Below are 15,843 nucleotides of genomic sequence, written 5' to 3'. Positions count from 1 at the left end.
TCAATAGCCATTAATAAAATCATTAACAGAGATGTTTGTGAAAAATAAATTAACGACATAAATATAAACTTTTTGTTTGTTTGTTAGTTTCAGACACACTATTTATTTTCCATAACCCTAACACTGTAGCACCTCCTTGTGGGCCGCTGATGGTTTCCAGACACCGAGAGCGAGAGTAAGGTAGTAATCTCGCAGCGCTAGGACCCTGCGGCTCCAGCGCGCTCTGGAGGTGTCGGAGGAGGCAAGGAGCGCACCTACTCCGCCAGACTCTTGATCAATTATTTGAATGCAAGTGTCCATTCAGAGGGTCACTCTGGAGATGGCTGCGAATCGGGTGGGGAAGCGTTATAACAATAAGATCCACTCACCGAGCCGAGGTACCAGCCGGGATGCTGGACTGAGCGTGCAGAAGAGACAAGCACGAGTCACCGTCAAATATAACAGAAAGGAACTCCAGAAGCGTCTGGATGTGGAAAAGTGGATAGATTGTGGACTTGACGAGCTGTATTTGGGAAGGGTGAGTCTTCTTGGAACAAAGATTAATGATATACGATTAAAATTAAATATATAATGAATGAAAGACAAATTAAGTCTAAAGATTTTCAAATCATTTCTGTGAATATTTAATGAGCTGCCAGCAGCAAAAGGCGTTGCTGATAAATCTGTTCTTTTGTCAGTAATATTGGTGTAGTCATTTATTGGTAAAATGCAACAATATTTAATAATTAAAGTTTTCTATAAGTGGGAGGTAGCAAAGATTTAAAAGCATCCACGTGGAAATGTGCACATAGCTTACTACTAGCCTGGGCTACGTGTCTCAATTGTGAAGCAGGTGTTACTCACACCATTTGAATGCAGAATGGAATGTAAATTGTCTGATGATAAAAATGTGATAAAGAATGCAAGTACGTTTCTAAATATCGTTTCTTTACCTTTTGATGTGCTCATCAATGATTATGTCCCACGTTTATTCATGAAGGGCGTGAACCTTTCCTTGGGTCATACCACTAAACGACTGCCTTTTGTGTCCCTCATGAATATATGTGTAAACAATGACAATCTGATGCCAACTTTTACTATGTGTTATTGTAGTATTTTTTCCTCAACAAACCCAATTACTTTTATTTTATTTTATTTATTTTTTTCTCCATGAGGGATACTGTATCCCCAGCCAATTCCTTATGTGTCTGTATATAGATAGATAGATAGATAGATAGATAGATAGATAGATAGATAGATAGATAGATAGATAGATTTTTTGAGGGCAAAATATAATCTCAGTCATGTTTCTATCATAGCTCCTCTTCACTAAAATTGTTTAAAATTACAACTTTTTTCAAAATGTGAACTCTATATCATTTTATTAGGTTTCTCAGTCAGACAGAAAATTAATATAATATAATATAATTAATAGTTCCCATAGAAATATCACCATTAAATCACTTTGTCACTTTGTAAAGAAACACTACGCACCTATAGACTAAACACGTAATACGCATGAGCACGAATTTGCGTTTTTGTAGTTTACACATAGATGATAACTGTATCGTTTTCAAAAATGTGCACTTTGAAACCATTTTCAGGCCCCCTAAACGTCATTGTCGTGCAAATGAGCGGCCAAAACGTATAAAAAGTTTTCAGTTTTTAGTTGAAAATAATAAACAACTTGTAGTGTCATGACCTTGAACACAAAGATAGTAATCCCTAAATGAACTTATTTAAAGGGGTGGTTGATTATGATTTCACTTTTCTAACTTTAGTTTAGTTGCTGCTGTTTGAGCATAAACAACATCTGCAAAGTTACGATGCTCGAAGTTCAAAGCCAAGGGAGATATTTGCTTTTACAGAAATCGCTTTATAAGGACTACAACAAACGGCTGGTATAGGGACTACACAAGCTTCCTCCCAGGTTAGTGACATCACAAACCCTAAAATTTACATAAGCCCCGCCCCCGGGAACATGCAAGCAACAAAGGGGATGAGGCAAAGAGGAAGAGTTGTTGTAGTAGAGCACATTTGGGAGTCTGCTCAAGCTGTCGCATCCGTCTTTTCACATTTATTGCAATACTGTACGTAACACAAATGCAATAACATGTCACTCTGTAAACTCATCAATTAACCATTCAGAAACGTCCTGTTGCATTCTACATGTTGTCACTTCTTCTTGAGTCTCTCCATCATTGTCAGAGTTCGGTTTGAACATAAAAGGCAGAACAGTTTCTGACTTTTTGTGCGTGTCTGCAAGCTGCTAACATGCGAGCTCTTGAAGCTCCGCCCTCTGTGCCAGGAGCAGCAGCTCATTTGCATTTAAAGGGACACACACAAAACTACACGTTTTTTGCTCACCCTCAAAAAGGGACAATTTTAACATACCATAAAAAATTATCTTTTGGTAAATTATGAGCTAAAACTTCATACACACTTTGGGGACATCAGAGACTTATTTTACATCTTGTAAAAAGGGGCATTATACCACCACTAGTAAGTTGTTGTTGTAAGTTAAGACCACAAAAGTAAGTTGTGAAGATTTTTACCTCACACTTTGACATGATTGCATCTCTAAATGGGTTTTAATAATTTGACTCAGCTGATTGTTTATGTAGCACGCATAGTTACATCAGGCTTCTTGTCATGTTCTCCTGGGAGGCTTGAAAAAACAAGATGTGTTCAAGACCAGTAAACATGCCTGATATGCAGAAATGCTGACAATTTATATCTAATTAGTTCACATTCCTGTGTCTTGGGGTATTTTAGGATGGAGGGGATTTTTTTTCTCTCGGAGTCTCCAGTTCCCATGAGCAACAAGATCAGGGGGCTGATCTTAAATGCTTAGAGATGCTGCTGCTGTGACTTGTTGTTGCGCATGCTGCCTTAAATGGAGAGCTCTAGGATGCCAACAGCTGTCTGGAAAATGATAAACATTCACAGTCACTGGGCTTTGTGATGGTGGATGTGAGCAGAGATTTGCTTAGGCTCTGTCAGTGGAACATACTTGGCGTCCTGCCACGATAAAGGCGTTTATGAAATGTAGTTGGGGAGACTAAGGGGTGTTCCAACACATTTAGTGGTTTTCTGCACTCTTTCACAAACTGTATAATATATTTCCAAATATGTCTGCTTCTAATTAAAGTAGTATTTAATCAAAAAAATAATAATTGTCACATAAATTCCTTATTTTTTACATAAGGTCTGGCTGCTTTTGGACTGTCATCTTTAAAGGTCCCGTTCTTCGTGATCCCATGTTTCAAACTTTAGTTAGTGTGTAATGTTGTTGTTAGAGTATAAATAATATATGTAAAATTATAAAGCTCAAAGTTCAATGCCAAGAGAGATATTTTATTTAACAGAAGTCGCCTACAGCGAACGGCCCGTTTGGACTACACCCCTCTACTTCCTTCTTTAATGATGTCACTAGAACATTTTTTGACTAAGCTCCGCCCACAGGAATGCTCCCTCAACTCTACCGAAATTCGTTTATGTACTTGCGCACTTCTAATAACTTACTGTGTTTACTCAGCTCTTACGGTGATTTTCTGAAGTAAAACTGACGCTTCATCTTTTGTGTGATGTACAATAAACTTTATTAAACTCATTAGTATATGTTTGATCATCATTCAGACAGCAGACTTGTAGGCTATTAATAAATAATGGATACATACAAGCAGATGACAAATACGTTATAATAACCGTAATTAAACTACTAAACCATACCTGTTTCATCTCTATACAGCACTCTGACTCTGTAGGCATTATTGTCCGACTCGAAATGAACACGTTACTGAGAGTTTCTGATATTATCATCATTTCGTGAGATGAAATTGCCCTGAGAGACTGAGCGCAAGCTCATGAAGCTCCGCCCCCTGTGTCGTCCAGCAGCAGCTTATTTGCATTTAAAGGGCACACACTAAAACAGCGCGTTTTTCTGAGCCCCAAAAAATGACAATTTAAACATGCTGTAAAAAATGATCTGTTGGGTATTTTGAGCTGAAACTTCACATACACACTCTGGGGACATCAGAGACTTATTTTACATCTTGTGAAAAGGGGCATAATACGGGACCTTTAAATTATACACTGAAAAAAATTGGTGTAGGATTTACTTAAATCAGAAATTGCTAGTAAATTCCACAAAGAATTAAAAAAAATTGCAAGTAATACATTGAATAAAATTTTGAAGTAGACTGAAATAATATTTTCTTATAAAACGTACTACAATAATCTTTCAAAAATCACTGGTAACACAATAAGGTTTCCTTTGTTAACAAAGTTAACACATTAGTTATGACTTAACGGAAAATATTTCTAAAGCATTTATTAATCTTGATTAATGTTAATTTCAGTATTAATATGAAAAGTTGTAATATTATTGAATGCACCTGAGCTAACATGAACAATGAACAGTTGTATTTTTATTAATTAACATTAACATTGATATATACAAATGTATTTCTCATTGTTATTAGTTAATGAATCCTTATTGTAGTGTTACTAAAAAAATTAATTATTGATTTTCACTTATTTTTTAATAATAAATGTTTTAAATATAAAAAACTTTTTCCATTTAAATTTAATTGTTTATAATAAAAAAGAAAAGAAAAAATTATGTTTTCAGTAACCTTCTGAAAATGAAATAAAACCAATAATTCCAAAACTATACCAAACCACAGTATTAGGCATTGTGAAGCAAACATTAGGATACTCTTGAATTATCAACTCTATAATTCTGTAAGTTTATCACTATAAGTTTATTCTCTTTGTATGTGTGGTTGAGTTGTCCAGCCACTGGACACTTATATTATGGCAGAATATCACATGATGACTGGATGATTCTCAGCAGTCATCTTTTTGTGATTTTTAAGATGTGATGTTGGTGCTAAAAAGAAACAGCCCCCACTGAGGCTGTAATCAGATCCCCCCCTTCATTTCCTGTCGGCAGCAGGCCCGACAACGTCCTGCTCTTATGGTCCTGGGATTGATTGATGGAATATTTGTCTCATGGGGTGTTCCTTATGAGTGAGGGGGATGGGGGCTGTGGACATGAAGACCCCATATGTCACTGTATCACAAAGAAAGCCCTTCTGCAACTGTCCTCCACCCCCCATCCCACAAAACAACTACCCGCTACCTATTATTGGTCCATGCAAAGGGCTTCACAAGCCCCATTAAGCAGGACCATAAGCCCACAGCGCTATAAAAGCTTAATAAAAAAATAAAAAGAAAACAGATTTGAGTCCCATAGTGATCAGATGCATGTCTGTTTGTAGTCCAGAGGCTGCTTCGTCTTTTATTCCATGTCATCAAACATGGGTAAAAAAGAGGCACAAAACTTTGTGCTACAGATGTGACATATCCAATGTGTAATCTCCCCAAAAAATAGTAGCAGTGGTTCTAATAGTTTAGTCGAGACCTAAAATAAGTGGCCGGTCTTTTCTGATGGACGTATGGAAAACACATGCAAACATGCAGAAGTTTTCTGTAAAAAAATCATGCATGGTTGGGGTAGCTAAATAAACAGGCTCATCAACTTTTAAAAGGAAAGAGAAAACACTTCTCATATATATTGTTGCTGATGTCAAAGGCTATGTATCCACTCATCTATTTGAGGCATATTATTCTCTCATTTGGTAAAAGTTAGCCAAATTAGCACAAATTAGCCAAATTAGGCACATGCTAACATGGTTGTGTACATTATGTAAGGTAAATTAAAGAAAATACAACCCAGGTTGTATTAAATACTGATTTGTATAACTTGTTGGGTCGTGACTTGATCTAAATGCAAATCCCATTGAGATAGCATATGAACATCTTAGAGACGTCTATTTGATGTCTGCATTTACATCTGCGAGATGTATTTTTTAGTGTTTGCCCATCTGCAATATTTCTCTGACTCGTCTCCTGTCAGATGTCATAAAGACATGTAGAAGATGTCTTTAAGATGTTTATGGTTTAGAATGTAAAACTGCTCTTTTTAAGATGTTTATCAGATGTATTTCTACTGCAGATGTTTTCAAGATCTCCAGAACCCCAAGCAGACATCTTACAGACATACCTGGGGCTATATTGTGTTTTTCACAGTAAAGGAGACATTTTCTCCTAAATGTATAAAAGGCATTTTTTTATGTTTTATCAGTACAATTTGACAAGTCTAAATCTACTGTTGTTATTTGTCATAAAACAAGGAATGTCTAAATGTATAACATCTAAGTTTGTATGCTAGCTCCATTGATGATCAGAAAATGAACGCACCTGGGTAGATTTTACCAGAGTGCTTATAGTATCGGCATCACAAGGAGCAAAGAGCAAAACAGCAGATGTGAGAAATGAAACTGAGATCCGTATTTAGAATGTTTATAAACAATATTACATTTCAGAGTTGACCCACAGCTGAGTTCTTGTTCCTAATATGGTCTGTTAGTAAAGAGGTCATTAATAACCACAGGCTGCGATAAATTATTTATTCTGTCTGTACAAATATTTAAAAAAAAATTTCTTGTGAAAAAGAATTTCTTATGAATTGTCTTTAAATAAATGATAAGAATTCCACCAAAGGCACATAATGTAATTAGTAAGACCATGCAATGTCAGTCCGTGTTGCTCTCACATGCACTTTTGCCTTTAATGTGGAACAGCGTATTACATCACAGTGTATGGAGTCCTGAGGACAGATGATGCACAAACGATCTGACATTTTACTCTGGATGGATACAAAGGGATAGAGCTGACATGAGAGGCGCTGAAATAATAGCGATGCTGAGATTGTCCGTAGTACTTAAGATTTGTGAATGCAGTATTATTTGTAGTTTATCAAGCAAAAGTATGTCAAATTATTAAAAACTGGAATATAGAACTACATTTCGTAAATTTGAAAAATAAATTTGTATTGCTAGGTGTCTGCCACAATGCTAGTGTTGTGGGTGGTTGCCAGGGCATTGCTATGCAGTTACAAAAATGTTGACAGTTACAAAAGTCACTGGTTCTTAGCCTTTTTTACTCTAAAGGTCCTTGTACACTGAATTTTCGCATGCGTTTTTTCGTATCCGACAGTCTGTGGCTCTAAACTGTCAAAACACCATTCAAATGTTTGTTACGGATGCGAAAAACGCAGAAGATCGAATCCGATCCGATTTTTTTTTTGACGGACGAAAGTTTCGGAGGCAGTGTGCAAGTGTGATTGACATAACGTGAGGTTGTATTTCTTTTTTAACGTGTGCAAATTTCGGATGCAACTTTCGCACTCAGTGTGGAAGGGCCTTAAGGCTCCTCATTGTCCACAACAATATTTGAAGGCTCCTTTCCATTTTTTTGTGATATACTTTATAAGGATTAAGGATATGTATTTTTATAAATATTTTTAACCTATAATTTCTACCCAATACAATATTTTAGAACTTGGCTTTTTACAAAAATGCTCATGGAGTTATAAAGTTGTATTAGATTACATGATGAATTTAGGCTATCAGTGGGAATCCTGGTTCTTAAAGGATAAAGGGGAAAAATGGCAATTGGTGTGTGAATTAAAACCTTGAATTTTTGTTGTTTTGGCTTATTTTAAATCATTTTCAATCATCCTGTTTGAGAACCACTTCTCAGAGTGTTTTTTTTTGGCATGTTGCTAGGAAGTTCTGGGTGGTTGCCAGTGTACTAAGTTAAAAGAGCCCACTTGCAAGTCACTATACTATGGTCTCTAGATATGGTTTGATTCCTTCTTTTAATTTATCGGATAGTTCACCCAAAAATGGAAATTCTGCTATCATTTACTCACTCTCATGTTGCTCCAAACTTTTATGAATTTCTTACATCTTAAACAAAAAAGAAGATATTCTGAAGAACTGTTTTTGTCCACACAATGAAAGTCAATCGGGTCCAAAATAACACTATACCCGGTTGACTTTCATTGTATGGACAAAATTGTAGCACTAAACAGAATGAGTGCAGGACAAGATACATGTGGAAGTGTAATATATGTGGTTATGGGTTTGTTAAAATCCCTAGCTCTATGATTGAGCAATAATAATGATCATGCTTGCCTTAGAAAACACCAGTGATGCATCTTAAAAATACTTGCCTCACTTGTCAGACTAGTTGTTGAAAATGGACTGGGTACATTCTTTTCTAAATGTTGACTAAATATTGATTTAGTAACATTCTTAGTTCTTACATTCTTACATCATAAATATAAATACTTGCTCAAATACACAGGGATGGGCATTTTGAATTAGGGTCACAGCTGTTAATAAGGCATGGAAACTCAAAAGAAGAAAAAAAACAGCCCATCTCAAAGACAGCAAGAAGAAAAAAAACTCCATTAGCTACTGGCCTGGAAATAATAGAGGCTGAATCACAGCCCAGGGGGATCGGGTGATGCTAAACCAGTTGGAGTGATTGACTCAGCACTCATGCTTGCAGTAAAAGGTGAAAGAACTCATGTTTTATCAAGAGGAAATGTTTTGAGTTTTTAGGGAATTACTACAGAGACAAGCCAAAATGTGTTGACGCCACAGGGTGTATGACTAATGAGAATAAAAACAGATTATTTACACGATTAATTACTCAAAATCATTGATTAAAAATGCATTTTAGTTTAACAACTAAATTGTGTAGTTTTTTCATAAATTTTGAGTCTAAATAATATTTGCTACACTGATTTCCCATTTTCAATTCATTGTGCAAAACATCTCTGCTTAGGAACAAATTGAAAGCAAAGGCACAAACTTTAAATGACTGGAGGATTGCTCTGATCGTTCACCGTGCGAGGGGTTATGTTTGTTTCACAGCATTTCAGTGGCATTTGGAGTTAAAAGAAAGGTCACTGATGCCCTGGTAGGGCTTTCAGCTTGGATCTAACTCTGATTGACCTTTCGACAGTGGTGTTAGTTTCAGGATTTTCACCCACACACCAACCCTGTTCCCTGTATTTATCCGTAATCTTATCAGGAAAAGCACTAGCTTGCATGACCAGCTCTTAACCTGTTGTGTGGGTGTACAGTACATATACTGATGGTAAATTTGGAGCTTTGGTAATAGAAGAAACGTATAGTTGCCATCCTTGGTGTTGTTAAGATGGTAAGTTTAGACTGAATCCCACCACATACTATTGTAATTTAGCTTTGGTCTCACCATGTCTCTTTACTTTGAATTTATCTTAGTTTTTTAATATTCTCAATTTATTCACCCTCATGTCTCTTCAAAACCTGCATGATTTGCTCAAAAAAATTATCCAAAAGCACTAAACACGTATCATAAAAGTGATCCATATGACTGAAATTCTGATCTTTTCAATGAATCCTTTGATCCAGTTAACAATGTTAAAATGCGTCTAAACGTTTCGTACATTAACCAGACATTCCTATTTCTCTCACAAACATGCCAAATAATTTTTTTTTTGTGAATTTGCATCAAATCACCACCTTTTTCCTGTTTCCTTCATTTGGTGGGTGGCAGGTTTCAAGCTGGTTTGGCATTGGTAAATGATTTACTGGAAGTATCTGAAAATTGCCCTTGGCCTATTTTGTATTGCACCAAGCCACAAAAATAGGGAAGTGAAGATTAAATCATTCTCGAAACACAAAGGTACACACCATAAATAATAGATAGCATTATTTCAGCTAGCCCATTTCCTATTAGAGAAAACTATTTTTCCACCGCGGTCAATGCAGTAATTCAGCCATTAATTTGATATGAATTATATCTCTCAATGCAAGAACTTTGACACCGAGTATTGTGAATGAGTAGTTTAGGTGTATATGAGGAGGCTGGAATAGACTTGTTTATTCCCACACAATAGATTAGTGCTAAGAGACAGCTGTCTGGCCTAGATTGGCAGCTGCTGAGTAGAATGGGAGACGAGACAATACTTAGATTTTTTGCTCTATAAGACCTAATTGTCTGTGTGAATCTGCATGCTATGCCAATGCCACCCTCTGATTTCATCACAGTACTCATTTAGTATGACTTCTAATGTTTAGGGATGGCTTAGCAAGGGATTCATTGATGTATGGTGGGCAGTCAAGTGAGAATGCATCTGAAAGTGCACATCTAATGCAATTGTTTCTTTTACAAGAGTAGGTCACAATTGTGAGTTTGGACAAGGTCTAATTGTAAATGCTCTGTTCACACTATTTATTCATTAATACATTAATGATGCACTCCCATTTTAGCATACTTTTTCATAATTATTTTTAAATACAATGAAATAAATGGTGTTTTCACTCAAAAATTTGCTAGTAAATTTCTCAAATAATTACAAGAAACAACATGCAAAACATTGAATTAAAACTGAAATAGTATTTTCTTGTAAAACATACTCCAACAATCTTTGTTTTATTTACAGCGTTGAAAAATCATTTTCTAGTGTAGTAGAATCAGTGTAGTAGATAATAGTTTTAACAAGCAGATAAATATCGAGGACTAAAAATGTGAATGAAAAGAGTGACTTGTCCATAGATGAAGCCTGCTTGATTCTGGATCGATGTAAACTACTGAACATGAAAAGTGATGCTTAAAAATTAAAGGCCGGTTCACACAAAGACACATTTTTGGTGCAATACATTTTGGTGAGATAAACATTTCAAAGGTGCAGTCACATTTACATTTTTACGATGACATTCATATAGAGCAAATGAAGTGGTCACCCTAGACCGGTGTCAGAAATGGAAAATTGCACAGCACTTTGTGTACCAGAGTAACCGGGGTATTTCATCATTTCCATAAGTGCCAGTACTGTCAGAGAGTGGAATTTTATTTTCATTCAGCCTGTCTGACATTTGTTGGACATTGGTTCGAATAGACATTTCCGACCAGATTGTCTTGTCGAACACATTCATGTTAATGTGGACCAGGCCTTATATGTGACTCTTTCTCTCCTCACAGGAAGAGGACATGCCAGAGGAAGTGAACATTGACGAGATACTAGATCTACACAGTGATGAAGAAAGGATAGAGAAGCTTAAGGTATCTGCTCTCTGAAAATACTGACGAAGAAACAATCAGAGTTGCTCGTCACATGCTATGGTCACATGTAGGCCTATGTGGTGTATTTTAACTAGCATTAAAGGAACAGTTCACCCAAAAGGAAAAATCATATAAACTTTTATATGCAAATTCTTTCATCTTTTTGTTTTTCTTCACATTTTCTGTTCCACATAAGATTGAAAGCCATAGGGTTTTGGGACAACATGAATATATTCCTTTAACCAGCTAGATCTTTTTGGTCATTCAGCTCATACCAGCAGCAAGAGCAGAATCAAACCAGCATAAACCATCCTGGACTAGGATGGAAATTCATTTTCAGCAGGGAAGAGATCGGTGTCACGCTTTTTATTAAATCTCTTGATTTCTATTTCTTACAGGACATCCTTCATACCTGCAGTAACAACACAGAAGTAAGCTATTCTCATTATATCACACAATTTAAATTAAACATGATCTTTCCTTTTTAAACAAAGCCGTCCTGTCCTTTTTTTGCACATAGTTTTATTTTTTTAACAAAATAACCCCCTGCAGAGATTGACAAAATGGTGAATCACTGTCACACTTTAGGAAATAGTGACTGACAGTGTTGATGAATAGACAAAACTCTCATGTTTTGTGTTATGGGATAACATGTTTTGATTAAATAATGGAAAAAAATAAATAAATAATCTGGCAAAACAAATAAATGCAATATTTGATGCTTTTTGCCACCAAATGATGTAGTTACAACAACTACCAGCAGGGACTAACTAGCATTTGCTAACCAGCCAAACCTTCACTTCTGCACTACAACTAAGACATCGTCCTCTGCTCCCCCCTATTGTCAAAGTTGATATTGTCAAGTCAATACTTTTAAAAGCTTTTCTGAGGCCGTTCTTCGTACATGGATTACTCAGTTATTTGGATTTGACATGTTGATATGATCCAGGATTGTTAGGTTCTTCGAATGTCATTGTAAAGTTTGCTAATAGCAAAAATGTCCGAAAGCCGTGTGGATGTGAAGTTATTTCACATCCACAAGTTTTGAGTGCCTGTCCCAGCCATTGCTACTTTCTTACAAGAGCACCCTATTTAACCAGGGACATTAATAATTAAAAATAAAAATGGAAATATGTTTTTATATACTAATTATAGTATAAATTAATAATAATTTTAAAATAATTTATTGGATCCTTAGACACATTACATACAGTTAGTTTGAACCATGCATAAATTTGAACGCTGACAGCTATTATACAGCTATTATGGCTTGATGAAGTGCAGGAGATGCAGATGCCATTAGAAATATTTTATCGACTTTATAAGCTTTATCCGCTTCATCTGTAAAATGAAATTAATTGCTAATTACAAAAGGCTACTGAAAAAAAGTGTAAAGCCTCTACAAATACTAGAGGAACTTGTGAAAAATGGAAATAATTGGGTATAAGAAACATTGACACATTTCATTTGTCGATTTTAAATTTTATGTAATTTTGCCTGCTTGGCTGTTACCTTTTTTAAATGATATGATATCATTATGTTACTGTGTTGATGCCAGCCAATCGCTTGCATTGCTGATCATGGTTTGAGTAATCGATATATATATATATATATACTTCATCAGTAACATCAACTTCATCCAGATATTTTAATCAAATCTGCAAATTCACTTGAAAAGCCAAATTATCCAGAGATCAATGATCACGATTAGAAGATCTGGCATCTGTCAGATCATCTCAGATGATCGGAGCCCAGGGGCCGGTTGCATAAACTTCTTAGTCTACAGTCTTACAAGTTAGTCTTACTAATTTTTTTCTTCAAGACTGGTCATACGTTTTTGAAAATCTGTTACATAATAGGGTAGATTGGTCTGATTTAGGCCTAATTCATTGCTAGTTGGTCAGACTAGTTCTTAAGAGACCGTCTTAACTTGGTCAACGTCTCAACTGGCCCCAGGTCCTACATGGTTGACAAGTCGCTTGTTTTCATTCAGTTACTACTCTGTTGACACATTCCATCATGTCTTTCGTTATAAAGATTCTTCTATGATGTGCTTTTCCTCCTCATCTTCATCAGGTTTTTATCACAGAATTGGTGAATAAACTTCACGGTTTGCAGAAACAAGAAGATCTCCACAACAATGGCATTGAACATCCCCAGCTTCACGTCTTCCCCGACCGTCAGGGCTCTTCTGACACTGAGAGACTCTGAGCACCTGCACATCTACGGCTGGTCAGTCTCCTGTATCAAAACTGCTCAATAGCAAGGCATCAGCAGCACTTCTGTAAAATATAGACAGGTTGCTGACTTCAGTTTGTATAGTAACAAAACAACACAAAACCTATTAAAATATTTATGTAAAAAAAAAAAAACTGACCACAGCATGAACCCTTTAAAAGTTGTCATCATTATTTTGACATTTTTTTAACAGTGAAAAATGAGACTTGTTTGTTACAACAGATGTACTTCCCAGTTAACATGTAGCCTATTTGTTAATTTAACTATTTCTACCGGATCCCTTCGAATTACATTCATTGGTATAACCCAATATAGTCAGTGTTATTCTGTAATATTAAACCATTTATTTGACTTTAATGTAAAACATTTTTGGTTACCTGAGAAGAAGAATTTTTACAGTACATAATATCCTTTTTAAATAGTTTTCCCTTAGAAATATTGACCCCTGTTTTTATCTGGGTTTTTAGATTATAATGATTTCATGGATTTTCCACTAATGGACCAAAGATTTTTGTCAGGATGCTTTTTAGATTTCAGATCAGTAATTCCCTGTTGTGTTGTTCATATCTGTGAATTAGATTTTGTAGGATTCAAATATTTTTCAGAAAAACTCTTGAATATCACTGATGAATTTATGATGCTTGATTAAAACTGACAGCTTATGCTTATGCCCAGTAGATATGAAGGACTGGTTTGTGACAAAACCATGAGGTATTGTTAATATGTTTGCTGCTACTATATTAACTACTCAAGCTGGTCAAATTTACTTCACATTTTGAAGGAATTTTCACGTTTTTCTCTTCCAGCTCTGTATTTAGTTTGTTTGTTTGTACAGTGACAGAGTGCCAGCAATTTCTCTTATCATGTTTCTTTATGTATCATTTTCATTTGCTTGCAGTTAAGGGTTTTTGAAATCCATATTCCAGTGCACATCTCATTTTAAACATTGGACAGAAATAATAATTAAAAAAAATCTTTTGGTGAATATTTCAATTTCTCCTGATTTATTTTAACATTTTGTATCTATAATGATGTGAAATTGAGCAAAAAGTAATTATGGGCTATTGCTTATGGGCTATTGCTGTTGCTCCCCGTTAAATCTTTGTGAAATAAAATAATAATAAATCTACTATACAGTATGTGTTCAGTTAATTATTATTATATTTACTAAAGTACTTAATATGCCTACATGTAGCTTTATGGTTTTGCAACTTTAATATTCTACCTTTTAATTTCACACATATAATCCAATTTAAATAATGGTGGATGTATGAGTTTGTAAAACATGTATTAGCTCCTTGAACCTTTTAATAAGGATAAATTATGATAAACATATGGATAGATCTATCTGACAAAAGATGCTCTGCTATCCTGTCAAAAAGTTTATTGAGAGTGACAGCAGAGGGCAGCATTGAATCTGTTCATACCAAGAATCTATTTTGAGCCATTTCGGTTACACAAGCTATTGATGTTATTATGACTTACCATTTAAGACTAATAATCAAATAAGGAATTACTATAAATTCAGAAGAAGCTCTTATTCAGCTTTCATCAACAACCAGTCAATCCGCAAAAATGCTTAGGCCTATTGAAAGATGGAAAAACTTGAATGACGGATTTAAACTCTGTACAAAGTTAATATTTTGTATTGTTTGAGAATGTAAAACACATGGTAGGCTATATCAGAAGCATACCATGTCAACAGTGAGGCCTGTCAACAAAGGGGGAAAGAAACATTGTTTTTTTAGATAAAGCTGTGTGAATTCTTTCAAGCAGCAAAGTCATGCTTGTTCCCATGATGTAAACAACATAAATAGCATTCATTACCACAGTGGTGATCAAAGCCCTGTGTCTATGGATCCGTGGGTCTAATACAATGCCGAGTCTCGCTGTAAGAAAACAAACAAACTACCCCACGCAGAGAACATGCAGGTGCACTCATTGACCCTGGCACAGCAACCCAGCAAGTCTGCCCTGCTTATTTCAACCCACAGTTGGGAAAACACCTTCAGATGTGCTAGGCCTGTGAGGACGATAAGCATCAACAAACATGCTTCAGACAAAAGCCGAGCAGTTGTCAGAGGACTCCTGCTCATTCAGATCCACTTCCCTCACGCCAGCCACCAGTGCTGACCAGTCATGTTAGTCATAAGCACACGTACCCATGCCAGTCAGTAAAGAATTACAAAGAAAAATACTGTACTGCACGCATCCACGATTCCCAGAGTAATTAGTGGAGTCATAGTGCCCATGATCCCAGAGGCCCAAGAGGTGGTGGGGGAAGCTCCGAGCTGGTGGAAAGGAAAGGGGATGGCCGGCTTCCTGAGGAAAAAGCATCGTCTTTTGCGCTCCAAAACAACTCAGGAAGTGACCATAGCTAGCCTCGGGCTTCAGATGCGCATTCAGTCGGACGACAGCACATGTATAGTTAGCTACTCTCGAGTTGGACACTTACAGTTGATCCTGTCACACAAATACATACACAGATACTAAACCTCTGGGGCACTGGGATGTCCCTGCTCTGAGACTTTCAGGGATTTACCATCGCTTCACTGCCAAACAAGGTAAGAGGAACGTTTTTCTGGTTTGACAGGGTTTTCAGACATTTGATTTGTTCAAAATTCCTCATATGACAAGTACAGGAGTGTTTACAAC

At 36.0% G+C, this 15,843-nt stretch overlaps 1 protein-coding gene across 1 annotated transcript; it reads left to right on the top strand.

Moving 5' to 3' along the window:
* Positions 1–140: 140 nt before the first annotated feature.
* On the top strand, positions 141–14,326 carry ppp1r14ab (protein phosphatase 1, regulatory (inhibitor) subunit 14Ab). Its single transcript, XM_081370264.1, has 4 exons — positions 141–517; positions 10,870–10,950; positions 11,349–11,381; positions 13,027–14,326. The coding sequence occupies exons 1-4, from the start codon at positions 287–289 to the stop codon at positions 13,159–13,161; spliced, it is 480 nt and encodes a 159-aa protein (XP_081226390.1). The 5' UTR covers positions 141–286; the 3' UTR covers positions 13,162–14,326.
* Positions 14,327–15,843: the final 1,517 nt, after the last annotated feature.

Source organism: Scardinius erythrophthalmus (genome assembly GCF_964197995.2).
Source record: "Scardinius erythrophthalmus genome assembly, chromosome: 7".
NCBI lineage: Eukaryota > Metazoa > Chordata > Actinopteri > Cypriniformes > Leuciscidae > Scardinius > Scardinius erythrophthalmus.
The sequence above is the reverse complement of the archived record's forward strand: the minus strand, read 5'-3'. Positions and strand labels throughout refer to the sequence as shown.

Excerpts from the sequence above, each read along its gene's own strand:
- ppp1r14ab (XM_081370264.1), top strand. The coding sequence starts at position 287 with ATGCAAGTGTCCATTCAGAGGGTCACTCTGGAGATGGCTGCGAATCGG. Across the intron at positions 518-10,869 it reads ACGAGCTGTATTTGGGAAGG|GAAGAGGACATGCCAGAGGA; the intron begins GTGAGTCTTCTT and ends CTCTCCTCACAG. Across the intron at positions 11,382-13,026 it reads CCTGCAGTAACAACACAGAA|GTTTTTATCACAGAATTGGT; the intron begins GTAAGCTATTCT and ends CATCTTCATCAG.